This window comes from Myotis nattereri, assembly GCF_964212035.1.
Source record: "Myotis nattereri genome assembly, chromosome: 16".
Taxonomy (NCBI): domain Eukaryota; kingdom Metazoa; phylum Chordata; class Mammalia; order Chiroptera; family Vespertilionidae; genus Myotis; species Myotis nattereri.
Window position 1 is genome coordinate 13914967 of NC_138091.1, and position 16592 is coordinate 13931558.

Consider the following 16592-nt stretch of genomic DNA (forward strand, 5'->3'; position numbering starts at 1 on the left):
TGCTGTCTGAGCATCAAATTTCACAGCACGAACCTCTGGGGCTGAAAAGTTCCTGGCCACCAAACAGAGGGGAAAATTCCCCAAGGGAAGGACGTGCGTGGCATGAGGAGGGACAGGGTGTCTGGATTCCACTGAGAGACACAGAAGGCAGTAGGCTGAGGTTCAGGAAGCACCGAAGGGTGCTATGCAGGGCTGTGACAAAGCGCGCCTCTGTCAGCTGCGCAGCCTTCATGCTCGGTCCCCACAAACCTTACAGAGCCACATCCCTTGACTCCCTGAGTCTGCCTGTAAAGCACAGGGCTGTGACAAGAGGCAGGATGACTGATTGCTCATTTAAACAGCTCACAGTGGTGTGTAGCTGGGACATAAATATTTATTTCCTCCGGCTGATGCCAGTCTCGATAATGGGAAGTCGAACATCAAAATTTTGGAACCCCGACAAATGATGTCACTGCTACTGCAAGGAGCAGGTACCCTGCTCTCCCCCAGCTGCGGTTAGTGAGTCAGGCCAGGTAAACACGCGAGGTCCCCACTCCTCCCATCCATAAGCATCAAGCGAGCCCCTGCAAGCCTCTGAGATCCTGGGTTCAGGAGACCTGCGGATCCAGATGTGATACATTTCCTGATGCCTGGCTCTGCTGGGCCCTCTAGTTACCTCTGATATTTCCCCTTGTGCCTGTTGCTGCACAGGTGTCCCCATTCATAGCTGAAGACTGAACCCCCCCTCAGGCGAACCTGAACCCTCCATCCCCTCTGCCTGCCTGCCACGGACTGGACCTGTCCCTGCAGCCACTGACTGGACCAGCCAGGCTCCACCGTGTGGATCTGATGTGAACCCCAGCTCCACAGTCCTCCAGATGTGCTCCTTACTTCAGTCTCCCTCTCAGCTCTGGTTCTCAACGTTTGCTGAACATGGAAACCACGTGGGAAGTTTCTAAGAAATACCAATGCCCAGGTTCTGCCCCAGACCAATCAAAGCAGAATGTCTGGGGCGGGGGCCAGGCATTAGTGTGTTCAGAACTGCCTACATGACTCCAGTGTGTCAGAGCGGAGGATCCCTGTGCTGAAGGGATCTTCCTCAGCTTTCATGTGCACAGATTGTCTAAAGATCTTTTTGAAAATGCAGATTCTGGCTCGGCAGGTCTGGAAAAGAGCCCGAGATGCTGCACATCCAGCTAGCTCCAGTGGGGTGCGTTCTCTGCTGGGCCATGGCCACGCTGAGCAGGAGGGTCTGCAGCAGCCAGACTGAGGGGTGGGGTGTGAAAGTGGGATTCACTGATTTTCTACATCAAAGTAACCGTCCAATGTGAAGCTCCCTTTAAAGCCGGAAAGGGACTTCGGGAAGAGTTAGGATAAAGGCTCCTACAGGAGGGAAGGGGAATTTTCTGCTAATGTGGGAATAGGAGCTCCTGTACCTACAAAATGTGACAGGATCCACTCTCCCAAGTAAAGTGCCCAGCACATAGTAGGCACTCCACCAATGGTACCTGTGCTCCTTGTGGTATCATTGCTTTTAATCATCATCAGAGCAGGACCCTCACTCCACTTCCCAAACCAAGCAGGCATGGGCTTCTGATGTCCAAGACCTGATTCTCTGACAAGAGTCATCCTGCCTCTTGACAAAGCCCTACACAGCACTTTCATCTGTACAGGGGGCTGAGGCCAAGCACAGGAAGGTTTGGGTCTAGGGCAGTGGTTCTCAACCTTCCTAATGCCGCGACCCTTTAATACAGTTCCTCATGTTGTGGTGACCCCCAACCATAAAATTATTTTTGTTGCTACTTCATAACTGTAATTTGGCTACTGTTATGAATCGTCATGTAAATATCTGATATGCAGGATGTATTTTCATTGTTTTAAATTGAACATAATTAAAGCATAGTGATTAATCAAAAAACAATATGTAATTATATATGTGTTTTTCGATGGTCTTAGGTGACCCCTGTGAAAGGGTCGTTCGACCCCCAAAGGAGTTGCGACCCACAGGTTGAGAGCCGCTGGTCTAGGGTCTTTCATTTCAGACACAACCCATGGATCCCGCCTGGTCAAAGGGCACCAATGCCTTTGTTTCCCTCATTGATGACTCATAGTCCTGAGTGGTGGCTACCCTTCCACAACCCAGCATGGCTATCACTGCATGGCTACTACATGTCAGGACCGGGCTTAAGTGCTCTCACTGGTGTCACTAATTACATCCCCAAAACAACTCTAGGCAGCAGACAGGGTACAAAAACAGACTGAGGAGAGCTCATACCTTCTGGTGCTTCTCAAACTTCACTTGCTGAATTCATTAAAATGCAGATTCCAGCTGTGGCTGGGTGGCTCAGCTGGCTGGAATGTCATCCTGCACACCAAAATATTGCAGGTTTGATTCCAGGTCAGGGCACATACCTTGGTTATGGATTCAATCCCTGGCTGGGGGGTATAGAGAGGCAACTGATCAATGTGTCTCTCTCACATCAATGTTTCTCTCTCTCTCTCTCTCTCTCTCTCTCTCTCTCTCTCTCTCTCTCTCTCCCTTCCTCTCTTTCTAAAAAAATCAACAAAAATATACCCTTGGGTGAGGATTTTTAAAAAAATGCAAGTTTCATTCATCAGGTGAGATAGAGCCTGTGACTCTGCACTTCTCACAAACTCCCAGGTGATGCTGACGAGGCAGGTCCATGAACAATATTTTGAATAGCAAAACCACAACCTAAGCTATGATGCCTCCTGGTATTTCTGGATATCTTCCTTAAGATGCCCCTAAAAGACTTGCCAACCAAACTCATTGACGAACCACAGCCAATGGCAAAATCACAGTCTTTATCCACTTTGAACATTTGAGCAAAGTTCTGTCTAAATTCTTCTGAAATTGCAGAGAGAGGATATCAACTGGCGAAGGATAGCAACTATTTGGAAAAGCAGTTGTGTCCATCATCAGCTGTAGATATTGTGGGTTGTTATAAAATTGCTTTTAAATGGAAGTGCTTTCTGGGCCAGGGAAACAACTCTCACTTCTAAAAGTAAAATCAAGAGCTCCAAACCGAGAAATATAGAAAGGATTTCTCCAAACATGGGAGTGAATCATGTAACTATAAGCTTTCTTTCTTTCTCAAATCACTAGAGGAGAGGATGTATATAGAAACAAGGAGAAATGACAAATCTTCCTGCCCAGTGAAAGGCATTAAGAGCAAATCAAGACTGTCTACTTAATCGGTCCTGACTCAGTGGCTGGAAACCAGCTGGCTTGTAAGTGAGACAGAGAAAATCGGAGCAGACAGGGGTGAAGGTAAACGTCCAAGGATGCTTTGGATGTCAGAGACCTGAAGTTCCGGAACTGCACACAGGTTCTGGAGCAGCCTGACTTCAAACCATGAATCTTCAGAGAAACAAATGCCCTACTCAAGGATGGTCAAGGTACCAAGGCCAGATCCCAGGGTGACGGATGACCAGAAGGCTTAGTGAGAATGGCCCTTTATGTAATGCCCATAGCCCAGTGATCCTCAAGCTTTGCTCCACATTAGTATCACCTGGGAAACTTTAACCACCAAACCATCCCTTCCCCCTCCACGCCCCCGGCAACCCACCATGCTCAGGCACCCACCCCCCACATCAATTAAATCACAATCTCTGGGTTTAGGGCCCAGGTACCCTTAATTTTCAAAGTTCCTCAGGTGATTCCACAGGTGACTCCAATGTGCAGCCAAATGTGAGAACCACCGGCACAATCTTTCAGTGTCCTCACTCATAGCATGAAAGAACTCATCTGGACCAGTGGTTCTTCACCCTGTCCGCACGTTAAATCACCAGAGGGATCCCTGGAACATCCCAGCAGCATCCGTGGAAATTCTGGTTAATTTGTGGGGCCCAGGCACCAGTATTTGTAACAGCTTTCCAGGTGATTCTAAAGTGCATGTGGGTAGATAACTACTGGCCCAGGTGTGTATGTGTGTGTGTGTGGTGTGGTGTGTTTGCCAAGATTCCTTCTATTGCTTACATTTTAAGCATCAATGACATTAAGGCTAAAAATGCATCTTAGACTTTCTGCAAAGGTGGGTCTCTCATCTAACTTGAAATCAGGGATCTCTAACTTTGGAAAGGTCAGTGAATCCCCTTAAATCCTATGCAAAATGTGAGATGAATACATATATTCATATATATCTATATTTTCTAAGGAGAATGTTTTTAACTTTAATCAGATTCTTAAAAGATTTAATGCTATTACCTTAAATACATTTATGTGGTTTCTGGCTTAGTAAATTTAAGAAAATTCAAGAATGAATGGAAAATAAATTTGATCCCAGCGGCATATTAACTATAATTTTGAATCTGCAGCAGACCCACTCCACCCAGCTGTGTATATCCTTATTGCAGGGTTAGTTCACACTACATGCAGCCCATCCTTTGAAAAGGGAGATGGATGTGAAGATTGCAGACCCGAGTATCAAAGTGGAAGCTCTGTCGAAGACTGGGGTCAGTACTCGGCTGTCCGATACAGCTCATAATGAGAAACAACTTCCCCAGCTGTACTTGTAAGGAGACTGTCCGCTCAGACACTTCGGATTCATGACCCTGCTGGGTTAGGATATTAGGATTTTCTAGTTCCGATTATTGTTACCTTTATGCCCCAGTTTGAATCCCAGCTTTCTTTCTAACAACCCTGTCTTTGGGAAACATTCTGAACCACCCTATTCCTTGTGTGAAATGGGAACAATATAAGTACTTTTAAAACTGCTGTGAGGAATCAGTAAGAAAAACACATAAAATGCTCAGCAAAACACTTGGCACAGAGCAAGATCCAATCATGAGAGGTTATATCACTGTCATTATTGATGTCTTATTATTAATATCTTAGTGACCTGTCCAAGTCGCAAACGTTCCCTGAGCTTCAGTTATTGTTTCATACAACAAGGGAAGTGAGCCCTGCTCGGCTCCCTTCATACAGTTACAGTAATGACCAAGCAGAAGAGCAGAAGGTGTATTGCTATTACATGGCAACTCATCATCCAGCCAGCAATCGTCAGAGCACAGGGAAGGCTCACCCTACAACCCAGACAGAATCCCTACCCTCGAAGTGTTGGTTTTTTTTTGTGTGGTTGTTTTGGGGTTTTTATTTTGCTTTGTGTTGTGTTGTGTTTGTTGTTGTTGTTGGGTTTTCTTGAGATTCTAACAGCTGAGAAGTCTCTACAATGACTGCAGCAATTTCTTGTCACATAGCAGTGACAAGTAGGTCTAAACCTTCCCCCACATGGGCAGGTGGGTGACCAGGTGACTGTACACCACAAGCTCCCTTTCAGGTAAGAGGATTCTGCCAACCACTCTCTAAATCACAGATGCCCTAAATCAATAGCTCTCCTCTGGGCAAACACGCATTGGCAGCGTCTCCACCATGCCAATCCCTCCCCAGGGGGCAGACCCCAGACTCCCCCAAGCCCAGCTGCCCATCAGAGTCTGACAGCACAGGCTCCACGATCTGCCCCACGGGAGCAGCAACATCACCGCGACCTCTCAGCAGCCTGAGCAGAGACCCAAGGCGCTCAGCGCGCACTTACCTGGAGGCGGCTTGGCTGTGCGCACGGGAGTGTAGTGGTTTTTGGAGGATGATCTGACCGGCGTGCTCTCCTTGGGGGAGGTATCGATGGCCGAGATCGTTTCTCTTTCACAGTGTGCTATGGGGATTGGTCCCTGTTGTCTCAAGATGTCAGCCAGAGCCCTAAATGGGAGGAGACAACACAGTGAGGTTCCCTGGGCAGGTGTGCCGGCCAGGAAGGCCTCCAATGCCTGCTCAGAGGCGGGAGGGGACGAGCCTGGGCACTCAACTCACAGCCACCGCTTCCTCTGGGGCTGGGCTCAGTGGGAATGCAGGCTAGAGCTTGCCATGCTGGGCAACTAGAATGCAGTGATCATGGTTTCTTTCTTTAATTCACTTCAATCAAGGAACTCTGAGCCCTTTCAAAATACTGGCTTCCCCAAACCCCCGCTTCCTGGGAGATATCTAGGGCCACTGGCCAGTGGCCGTCACTGCAGCAGGACTGACACCGTGGGCCTCACGTTCAGCAGCAGGTTGCTAATATCAGAGCGAGCACTTCCCCATTGGAAAACACACACCCAGTAGCACGTGCTCTATGCTGGTGACCCAAATAAGTACAACACACACCTCCTGCCATCAAAGAAATGTGTGATTTAGCTGCAATGACAGGATGTACAGACAAAAAGGTATCGCCAAAACCGGTTTGGCTCAGTGGATAGAGCGTCGGCCTGCAGACTGAAGGGTCCCAGGTTCGATTCTGGTCAAGGGCATGTACCTGGGTTGCGGGCACATTCCCAGTGGGAGATGTGCAGGAGGCAGCTGATCGATGTTTCTCTCTCATCGATGTTTCTAACTCTCTATCTCTCTCCCTTCCTCTCTGTGAAAAATCAATAAAATATATTTAAAAAAAAAAAAAGGTATCAGAACACATGGGTGGTACAGAAGGAACACAACTGGAGCCTGGAGGAGAGAGCAATTACAGATGCAGGGAGGGAAATGCGCAGGCAGGAGAGGCGCAGGGAGCAGCTGCTGGTGCTGGAGAGGCCGCCCCCTCTGCAAGAGGCCAGGGAGCCAGGAGAAGCTTCCCTCACAGACTCAACCCCGAGCCTCGACATCCAAACCCGCATTCACTGAGCACTCAGCCTGCATCTGGCCCTGCAGAGACAGAGGCAAACAGGACGCAGCCCCTGCCCTTTGAGGGCTCACAATTCAGGGGAAAATCACTCCACAACCTGGTTTCAAACAGGACTCACTCTGTGGGTGTGACAGACACATGAGATAGGCAGTGTGGATTGAAAACAGAGACACACAGGGATACTCTGAAAAAAAAAAAGGTGAGTGTGGACAGCATCAAGGGTCCACCATCTGGATATTGTCCCTCTAGGGTCAGGTCCCCAGATCTGAGTGAACCCGTCTTGCATGAGCTGGGCAAGAGATCTTCCATCTACCTGGGGTGTCCCTGAGATGTGAGGCAAGGCGACACAGCCAGCCCAGCCCATTCCCAGGCTCAATGCAGCTCCCACACTCTGTCCCCTTGGGAAGTGACAACCCTGGCAGTTTAAAAGCATGTCTGAAAGTGGTTTGCTTCCTTCCATTCTGCTGCCTCTGACACCCTGACCCTTCCCGGGAGAAGAGCATCAAACCAGCAATCTTATCATTCGGTGGCATTTACACAGCAATTTCCAATTTTCCAACTGCTTTCCCCTCACTGCTTTCTTTCCTTCAGTGGGAAAGGAAGGAGCAGACACATGCCACCCCTCAAACACACTCACTGCAGGGGACTCAGCAGTGAGGGAGGACACACAAGCTCACTAGCTTGGTAAAGGAGATTTAGGCAGACCTGTGGTCAGGGTTAGAGACCTGAGATTCAGGGCCTGGGAATAAGAAAAAAAATCGCCTTGATGGTTCAAGAGATTTGGGTTCTAATCCTAGTCTCTGCCACTGATGAGCTGTGAGCGTTTGGGCAGTTTCATTCATCTCTAACACTGCAATGTATAGAGAACAAACTGACAGCTATCAGAGGGAATGGGGGTTGCGGGGCTGGGTAGAAAAGGTGAAGGGATTAGGCAAAAAAAAAACAACCCACAAAAAAAAAAACTCATAGGCACAGACAAGAGCATGGTGATGACCTAAGGCAGTGATCGGCAAACTCATTAGTCAACAGAGCCAAATATCAACAGTACAACGATTGAAATTTCTTTTGAGAGACAAATTTTTTAAACTTAAACTATATAGGTAGGTACATTGTTATTAACTTAATTAGGGTACTCCTAAGGCTTAGGAAGAGCCACACTCAAGGGGCCAAAGAGCCGCATGTGGCTCTCGAGCCGCAGTTTGCCGACCATGGACCTAAGGGAAGGGAGATCAGGGATGTAGTAGAGGGTGTGGAAATATAAGGGAGATAAGTGGTGGTGGAAAGAGACTGGACTTGGGGTGGTGAACACACAATACAATACACAGATGATGTATTATAGAATTGTTATATATAAGTTTATTAACCAATGTTGACTCAATAATAAATAAATAAAATTTAAAAGTAATCATTTCCCCCTATTAGCAAAACAAGGGTTGACATGAGCAAGATCTCTAACATGCCTTCTAGTTTCAAAATGTGATAAATATGTTATTTTTTTTAAACCACACTTGTATGCAAGTTACCGGATTCCTTCATCCTCCTGTTGATCAACACCTTCCCACCACCTTTACATGGTAAGAGAATAGTGAGCTACAAGTTAGAGCAGAAATATAGACAGATGGAATAGAATTGAGAGCCCAAATGATTTTCAACAAGGGTGCCAAGAAAACTCAATGGGGAAAGAACAGTTTCTTTAAGAAATGGTGCTTGGACAACTAGATATCTGCAGGCAAAAGAATAAACTTGGACTCTTAATTAACACCATATATAAAAATTAACTCATAACAGACCTAGATCTAAATATTAGAGCGAAAACTGCAAACTCTTAGAAATTATGGAAATAAATCTATGGGCCATACATTTGGCAGTGATTTCTTAGATATGACACTAACAGCACAAGCAGCAGCAGAAAAATAAAAGATACATTGGACTTCATCAAAATTAAAAACTTTTCTAGCCCTGACCGGTGTGGTTCAGGGCTTAGAGCGTAAGCCCAAGCACCAAAAGGGTCACGGGTTCTATTCCTGGTCAAGGGCATGTACCTAGGTTTCAGGTTCAATCCCAGGCCCCAGTTGGGACACGTGCAGGAGGCAGCCAATTGATGTGTCTCTCTCACCTCCCTCTCTCTCTCTCTCTCTCTGTCTCTCTCTCTCTCTGTCTTTCTCTCTGTCTCTCTCTCTCTCCCCCTCCCTTCCTCCTTCCTTTCCAGTCTCTCTAAAAATCAATGGAAAAAAAAATATGCTCAGGTGAAGAGTAACAAAAAAATCAAAAAAATCAAAACGTTTCAGAAGATATTTTCAATAAAATGAAAGATAACCCACAGAATGGGAAAAATATTCATCAATCATATTTCTGATAAGAGGCATATCCAGGCCACATAAAGAATCCTTCAAATTCAGCAATACAAAACAACAACCCAGTTTAAAAATGGACAAAGTATATAAGGAGATATTTCTCTAAAGAAGGTAAATGTGGAGGGTAGCTCAACATCATTAGTCATCAGAAAAATGGAAATGGGAACCACAATGAGATGCCCCTTCAGACACACTAAAACAGCTGTAGCCAAATGTTGGCAAGGACATGGAGAAGTTAGAGCCTTCTTAAGCTGCTGGTAGGAATGTGAAATGGTGCAGGCCCTTTGGTAAAGAGTTTAGCAATTCCTCAAAATCTCTTATATAAAAGGCCTGTGGCCGTCACACCGTAACACCATCAGGACCAAACAAGCAGCGGCCCTCATGGCAGGTGGGGCGGGGCACAAGCTGAAAACAGTGATGGGCAGAGTGGCCAGCCAAGGAAAGCAGAAGTGAGCTACTCACCTACGATTTTGTGCACACTGGGCCTCTAGTGTTAAACACAGTTACCATATGGCCCAGCAATTCACACTCCTAGGTATATACTCAAGAGAAATGAAAACAGATGTCCACATAAAAGTTGTGTATGAAGGTTTATACAGCATTATTAATAACTAGAGGCCCGGTGCATGAAATTCATGCATGGGGGAGGAGGGTACCTCAGTCCAGCCTGCATCCTCTCTAATCTGGGACCCCTCGGGGGATGTCTGACTGCCTCTCACAATCTGGGACCACTGGCTCCTAACTGCTCGCCTGCCTGCCTGCCTGCCCCTAACCCCTCTGCTTGCCTGCCTGATAGCCCCTAACCACCTCTGCCTGCCTGATTGCCTCTAACCACCTCTGCCTACTGGCCTGATCACCCTAATTGCTCCCCTGCTGGCCTGATCACCCCTAACTGCCTCTGCCTCACCCCGCACCCAGGACCCGGGCTTCCCACCCTCTGGCCAGCCACAGACAGCCAGGATCTGGGCTGGCTTTTCCCAGGCCAGCCGCAGCTACAGGGGACTGTGGGCAGGCGGCTTTGCCTGGGCCACAGCCGCAGGCACCCAGGACCACAGGGCGGGCAGCTTGTCCCTCTCCCAAGCCACAGCCTGGCTGGTCCCTATTCCTCTCTCACAAGCTCATTTGTGCCTAGTTGGTCACCATTCCTCTCTTGTGAGCTCATTTGTGCCTGGCTGGTCCCCAGTCCTCTCTCCCTAGTGTTGAGTGTCTGAGCCGTTATGGCGTGACAGCATGAGGGCGTGATGGCCATTTGCATATTAGCTCTTTATTATATAGGATAGCCAAAAAGTGGAAACAACTTAAGTGTACCTCAACTGCAGAGTGGATAAACGAAACACGGTGTATTCACACAATGGATTATTATTCAGCCTTAAAAAGCAATGCAGAACTGACACATGCTACAACATGAATAAACTCTGAAAGCATCGTGCTAAGTGAAAGAAAATAGTCACAGAAGACCACATGTTGAATGACTCCACTTACATAAAATGTCCAGATCAGGCAGAACTACAGAGGTAGAAAGTCCATTTGTGGTGACCAGGGGCTGGGGGAGGGGATGGAGAGTGACTGCTAATAGGTATAAGGTTTCTTTTGGGGAAAGTGAAATGTTCTAAAATTGGATAGGAATGGTAGATAGCTGGACAACTCTAAATGTACCAAAAGCACTGAATGGTACACTTTAAAATTTAAGGATAAATTATACCATAAGTGAATTGTATCTCAGTAAAGCTGCTATTACCAAAGAAAGGTTTATATTATTTTTCTTTCTTTCTTTGCCTTGCCTCCCAAATTCTTAAGGACTCCTACTGTCTGGTGCTCATGAAGGAGTATGGATTCTCATGGTTAAGTCCACTGCTTTTGGTAAGCCAAGCCTGAATCCACATCACTCGTTTTCCATGGTGATTTTGGACTTTGGCAAGGTCCAAAGACAGTTTCTTTGTCACAACTGGGGAAGGAAGTGCTACTGGCATCTGGTGGGGAGAGGCCAGGAGTGCTGCTAACCATCCTTCAACACACAGAACACCCAGAACAGAGAATTTTATGGCCCACAGTGTCATAGTGGCAGGGGTGAAAACCTTGGTTTACATCTACACAGCACCAGATGAAGCGGGTCTTTCATTCAGGCGCAACGCAATCTGGTCCCACAGGTATCTACTGAGCAGCCCATACCAAGATCGGACCCTGGGCTAGGCTCTGGGGCACAGTGGAGCTGGGCACATGGGAACCACGTCTTGAGGAAAGGCCATATCTGTCAGGGTCAGCAGTGCATCCTCGGATCCTCGCTCACAGCCCAGCTGTAGTACTTCCAGCCCAGCCTCACCTGTGTCCCTATTGACAGTGGAAATGCCATTTAAGAGGAGATTTGCACTGAGGCTCATCGGCCAACAAAGATGCAGCAGAGAAGAAATTTCTAACTTAGTTCACCCCTCCCAGGATGGGGAGTCTCCCGGTGACCACCTCCCAAGAGGCCCTGCAGGACTCGGGCTCCGAGGACTGAGGGGTGAGGGAAGATGCCTTCTTGGAGACCTCCAGGCATGGTGGACACTGAGCATGCTCATATGTGGCTGCTGCTGGAGAGGGAGCTTTACCTGGGGTGCAGTCACCTGTCTCCTGGAGATGATGGCTTGCACTGTATCCTCTTCAGATGCCCAGTTGGCAGGGCTGATCTGGGCAGCACCACCAAAGAGGAGGGACATGCTAGAGAAGGTTCCCTGAAGAGCCAGGCCATCTGAGGGTCCCAGGGTGGCCACCCAGCCCTGCGTGCTTCCCTGACTCCTGAACTCCATTCTCCAAGATTATCCTTTCCCAGACAGTGTGTCCTTAGGAGCGACCCCTCTGCCAGCTTTCCCTCTCCTCATCTCCCCTCCCCCTCCCTCAGCTCCTTGGCTCCAACCTCCCTCCTTGCTCCCATTCCTCTCCATCTTCCATCCCCTTCTCTCCAGGGTGCTTGATAAATATTATTCTAATTCTGAATGTGCGATCCCAACCTCACCTAATTAATTTGGATGCGCCAGAGGAAATGGGTTAAGGCCTGAGCTACTTTCTAACCGCAGGAAAAAAAACTGGTCACTGAGGAACAAGGGAAGCGGATTCTGTAAAAGAGTAGAGGCAGTTTTCAGATCTGAAGGAGAGAGAGGGACAGACAGTGACAAGCAGAGAGAGAGGACAGAGGAAGAGACAGAGAGAAAGGAAGCAGGTGGAGAGACATAGACAGATGGAAAGAGAATGAGCACATCAGAGACGCAGAGGCAGAGAGAGAGAATTCAGGATAAGGGGGTGAGAGAGAGACAGACAAGGAGACAGAGAAAGAAGGGGGACAGAATCAGAGGGACAGAGACAAGTAGGTAGGAGGAGCGAGAGAGGAAATGAGAAATAGTCAAAGAGAAATTCAGATAAAAAAGTGATTCAGAAGGCGAGAGGCATTCAGAGAGAACAAGAATCAGAGGGAGAGAGACAGAGATGGGCAAGTGAGGCTCGAGGGCAGGTTCCCAGCCGAGCACCTCGCATGCAGACCACAGCCCTGTCCAATTTAAGAAGTTGAAGAACCTTGCCCATTGTCCTGCTTGCTCCAATCTCCCTCTCCCCCAGGGCCACTTTTGCTGCAATATCTGGATATATCAAATAAAAATTCATTTTGCCTGAATTATGCGGGTAATTGCCGTGGTTCTCTGCTCCCTTCAGCACGTGGACTCTGTGGCTTGCTTTGGGGGATGTGTGGCAGGCAGGGACAGTGATCACCTGGGCAGCAGGCCTGAGCAGGGAAAGCTGTCGTTCTGATCATTTAGACCGGGAAACGAGTCCTTCAGCATGGCTGTATACTAACCATCTGCATAACTGAGGTGCCATCTCATGTTAGATAACATTTAGTTTCTAAAGGTGATCACCTGCCCCATGCAGGGTGATGCTGTACTAATCCTGTGACCTTTGTAGCTATGATTACGCCCATTTTCAACAAGAAACTGAGGCTCAGGCTAATCCTCGGATGAGAGCAGGATGGAACAAATTTGAAGCAAGTGCCTGGGACTTGAGTCTGGGTGTCCTGGGACTGCCGATTACGGACATTTCACTGTCCTGTGAATCGCAGGCTGAACGCATCCTCCTGGCCTCGCCAGCTGGATCTGCTCACTTAGCAAACGCCACTTAACATTCGGGTGTGGTGAGACAATTAGTAAATGAGGGATTCAGGTCAAGACCCATTATTTACTTGCCCAAAACCTTGGTTACTGTTGTCAGTGGTCCCAAAGCCATGATAGTGTGTTTGAATTTCCTAGGTGTTGAATTATCTCGACACCAGGGACCAAGCCCAATCAACATGCTGATGTGCTGGCACCTGCGTTCAAGACATGAATTCTTTCTTAAAATAGCAAATGATTCCCCTTAACAATAGAAACATAAACAACCCTGCTCATAACTTTGCTTCATAGTCTTGCCTGCTTGGGAAATTAAAAGCTATCGTTTAATAAGCAATTACTATGTGCCAGAAACTCTTACGTGCATATTATATAATCCTCAAAACAACCTTATATGGCAGGTGCTGCATTATACTGCTGAGAGAAACTAAGATTTTGTGAGATTTGCTATCTTTCCCAAAGCCACACAACTAGTAAATGGTAAATCTAGATTTCAAACATAGGCTGGCTTTACATCATTGAATTATCCATTCAATCATTCATTCATCCATCCAATGCTCCACCCATCCATCTATCCATCCAATGCTCCATCCATCCATCCATCCATCCATCCATCATTCTAACCCCCCATCACTTAATCACATTTGTTCTTTTCACCTACTATGTCCTTGCAATGGTCTCTGAACACAAGGTTTTAGCGTGTTCAATCTTTAGTGGAAATATCTACCCAGACAGAACTCAGCTGCCCCCAACTGCCCAGTCCTATTCACTTCACTGAGCCACCAACATCAACAGCTTTGAAAGTTTTTACATTGTTTTACCATTTTCTGTCCAATGAAATTCAGAGTAGGGCAAAAATATACTTCACTAGACCCTTGCTCTGCATAAGACCAAAGTGAGGAGTCCTGCTCTCCAGGCTTCACGGAGTTTCCAAGTTTAAAAAGCAATGTGGAAAAAGGGGGCCACATAAAAAAACCTTGTACTTTTTTGTCACAATTTTCAGTGAACAAATGGAAAAACTTAGGTTCCCCCAAATTAAGTGAGGAACCTGGGGACCCTTAGTTCATTTGGTAATAAGTTGTTGTTTTTTAATCTGAATTAATATACTTTCCTGCCTCTGCCTTGCCCCTGGACTTCTGAGTCATTTAAATAACACAGAATGGGGAATATGAGTCCAGCGCGTAGTCATTAAGTCTTCCTGTGCTGAGAGCAAGGCAAGCTGGCGAGTTTAGAACCCTAAGCACACACTTTCTCCACTTTCTCTTCTTTGGGGGAAGGAAGCAGTTTATGCTGCTGGGTACATATGACAGAAGGCCAAAGAGATGAACAAGCTCTTCTGGTTAACGTTCTTATTCCTACAGACTAATGAGAACACTCTTGTTTTTGAAGAATATTCTAAAAGTATTCCTGCCAAATTAAGTAGAGCACACTGGATATAATTTCTTTTTAAGGCTGCACGGTCCTTCCGTGAGTGGGCCACCGGTCTAATCTTTCGTTCTCTTCACAGAGAAAACTAAGCTAAATGCAGACAACCTCGAAGCTATTCCTATGAAGACTCGGGACAAGCCATGGAAGGATTCGCTTTCTTTAAGTAAATCACTGATAGCTACTTCTTTTGGATTTCTCCTGAAAGTAGAGTGCAGACATTCTATTTCCGTTAAATCGAGTTTGGTTACGTGAGTCCCAGAGAACTGAGTTTTCACGCGGCATTGACACCCCGGGAGCAACCGGCGTCCTCTTTAACCTCATCCTCATCCTTCCCTACTGGGCAGCCGGGGTGCTCTCATTCTCTGAAATATGCACTCCGGACCAGTGAAGTGACTATATTTTTAATACACATGGTCCAAGGAGAATGGCTTAATTTAGTTCCCCTTATTCCTGGTTCTCTCGCAGTCCGCTTGAAAAACACAGCTGCCCGCTTTGTGTGCGCACGAGACCGCTCTCCTCATACAGAGAGGCTCCGAGGGGCTGTGGCGCTCTCCTTTGTTGTGGTAACAATGTTTGTGCATCTGCATGGAGCAGTTCCGCAGGTCTGAGTTGTCCCCGGCACAATTGGAATGCATCGTGGCCAATAAACATCGCAGAACTCAACTCGGCGAGGGAAGGGAAGGCTCGGCCGCCGGCTTTGTTTTTCAGGCCAGCCTGGGAGTCACTCCATCCTGATGGGCGCCTTTCCTGGGGCTGCCGCTGGATGGCCAGCCAGGAGCTAGGCAGAGAGAGGGAATGTGGTCCCCTGAGGCTCCATTCATCCCAAATAGCATCACCTCCACACACTCCATCCCTTGCCTCATCTATCATAGGAAAATTCATCCAGGACTGGGAGATTCAGTTGCAGCAATAACAAGCCCAGACTTTTCAGAAATATTTGGATTGTTTGTCTGAGAATGAATTAAAGACGCGGAAGCATCAAATGAAGCTCCCACTTGTTCCAAAAAATGCCACCGAGATTTGTTCTAGCACTTGGACAGACAAGTGATAGATGAGTTAATAAATGTACCCGCTGCTGCTGCTATTGGTGTTACTGTTGGTGTCACCTTGATTTGCTCTGGACACAGACCTAAATCTATAGTGAGGCAAAATGAAGGTGGGTTAGCCTAGTGGTTAAACACAAGGATTTGAAGGATTCTGAAGGCAGAGTGCCTAGGTCAGAGTGCCGGCCACATGGTATACAGTGTGGACGATCATTAGCTAGCTACTAAGTACCCTGTGCTTCTGTTTCCACATTGAAAGAAATGAGGCCAAAATAAGAAGGCCAAAAATAATGTCTACCTCTCAGCGTTATTATGGAGATTAAATAAGTTAATTTCTGTAGAGCAATTAGAACAGAACGTGGCAGCTAGTAAGTACTATGTAAGTATCTGATTAACAAATACATCCAAATATAAGTCCTGGTGTGTACATAGGCCCAGACTATAGCACCAGGACCAAGCATGGGTAGAAGAGGGTAGCCTTGGAGGACTCAGTGATGCCAGATGGCCAAACTCTTGGTGTGGACAGGGAGACACATGGCATGGCTGTAGCCATAGGTCATCCTGGAAGGGACCGCCCACATCCCACATTTTCTACTCAGGCCTACGGACAGGAATGCATCTGGTCACACAGCAGTTTTTGCCGAACTTGAACTTGGACTTTGTGAGCCAAGTGTAAAGAGAGTGTCCGTTTGCTCCTTTCTGCAAGGCCATCACAGATCGTGCTTTCAACATGTTTCGAGATGAAGTCCCAGAGAAAGGCAAAGGGACTTTAAGCAAAACAAGTCAGGATGGATTTTATTGGGCCATAAAAGGGCAAATGGATCAAACTGGCCAGGGCAACATTTTCTGCAAAGGATTCCTTTTTTCTTCGTTCTTCCTACCTCCCTTTTTCTTTCCTTTTTCTTTTCCTCTCATTTCCACTGCTTTCCTTTCCTTTCCTTTCCCTTCTTAAAAACATTATAGCCCAACCTGAGTGACTCAGTTGATTGA

At 47.1% G+C, this 16592-nt stretch overlaps 1 protein-coding gene across 3 annotated transcripts in view; it reads right to left on the minus strand.

Moving 5' to 3' along the window:
- Nucleotides 1-16592, minus strand: part of SHISA6 (shisa family member 6) — a gene marked incomplete at both ends in the record, with an annotated part of 285249 nt that overhangs the window by 255776 nt on the left and 12881 nt on the right. For all 3 annotated transcript variants that reach the window (XM_081110688.1, XM_081110687.1, XM_081110686.1), the window contains one exon: nucleotides 5535-5695. In XM_081110688.1, coding sequence (XP_080966814.1) covers nucleotides 5535-5695 — 161 coding nt within the window. The remainder of the gene's footprint in view (nucleotides 1-5534; nucleotides 5696-16592) is intronic.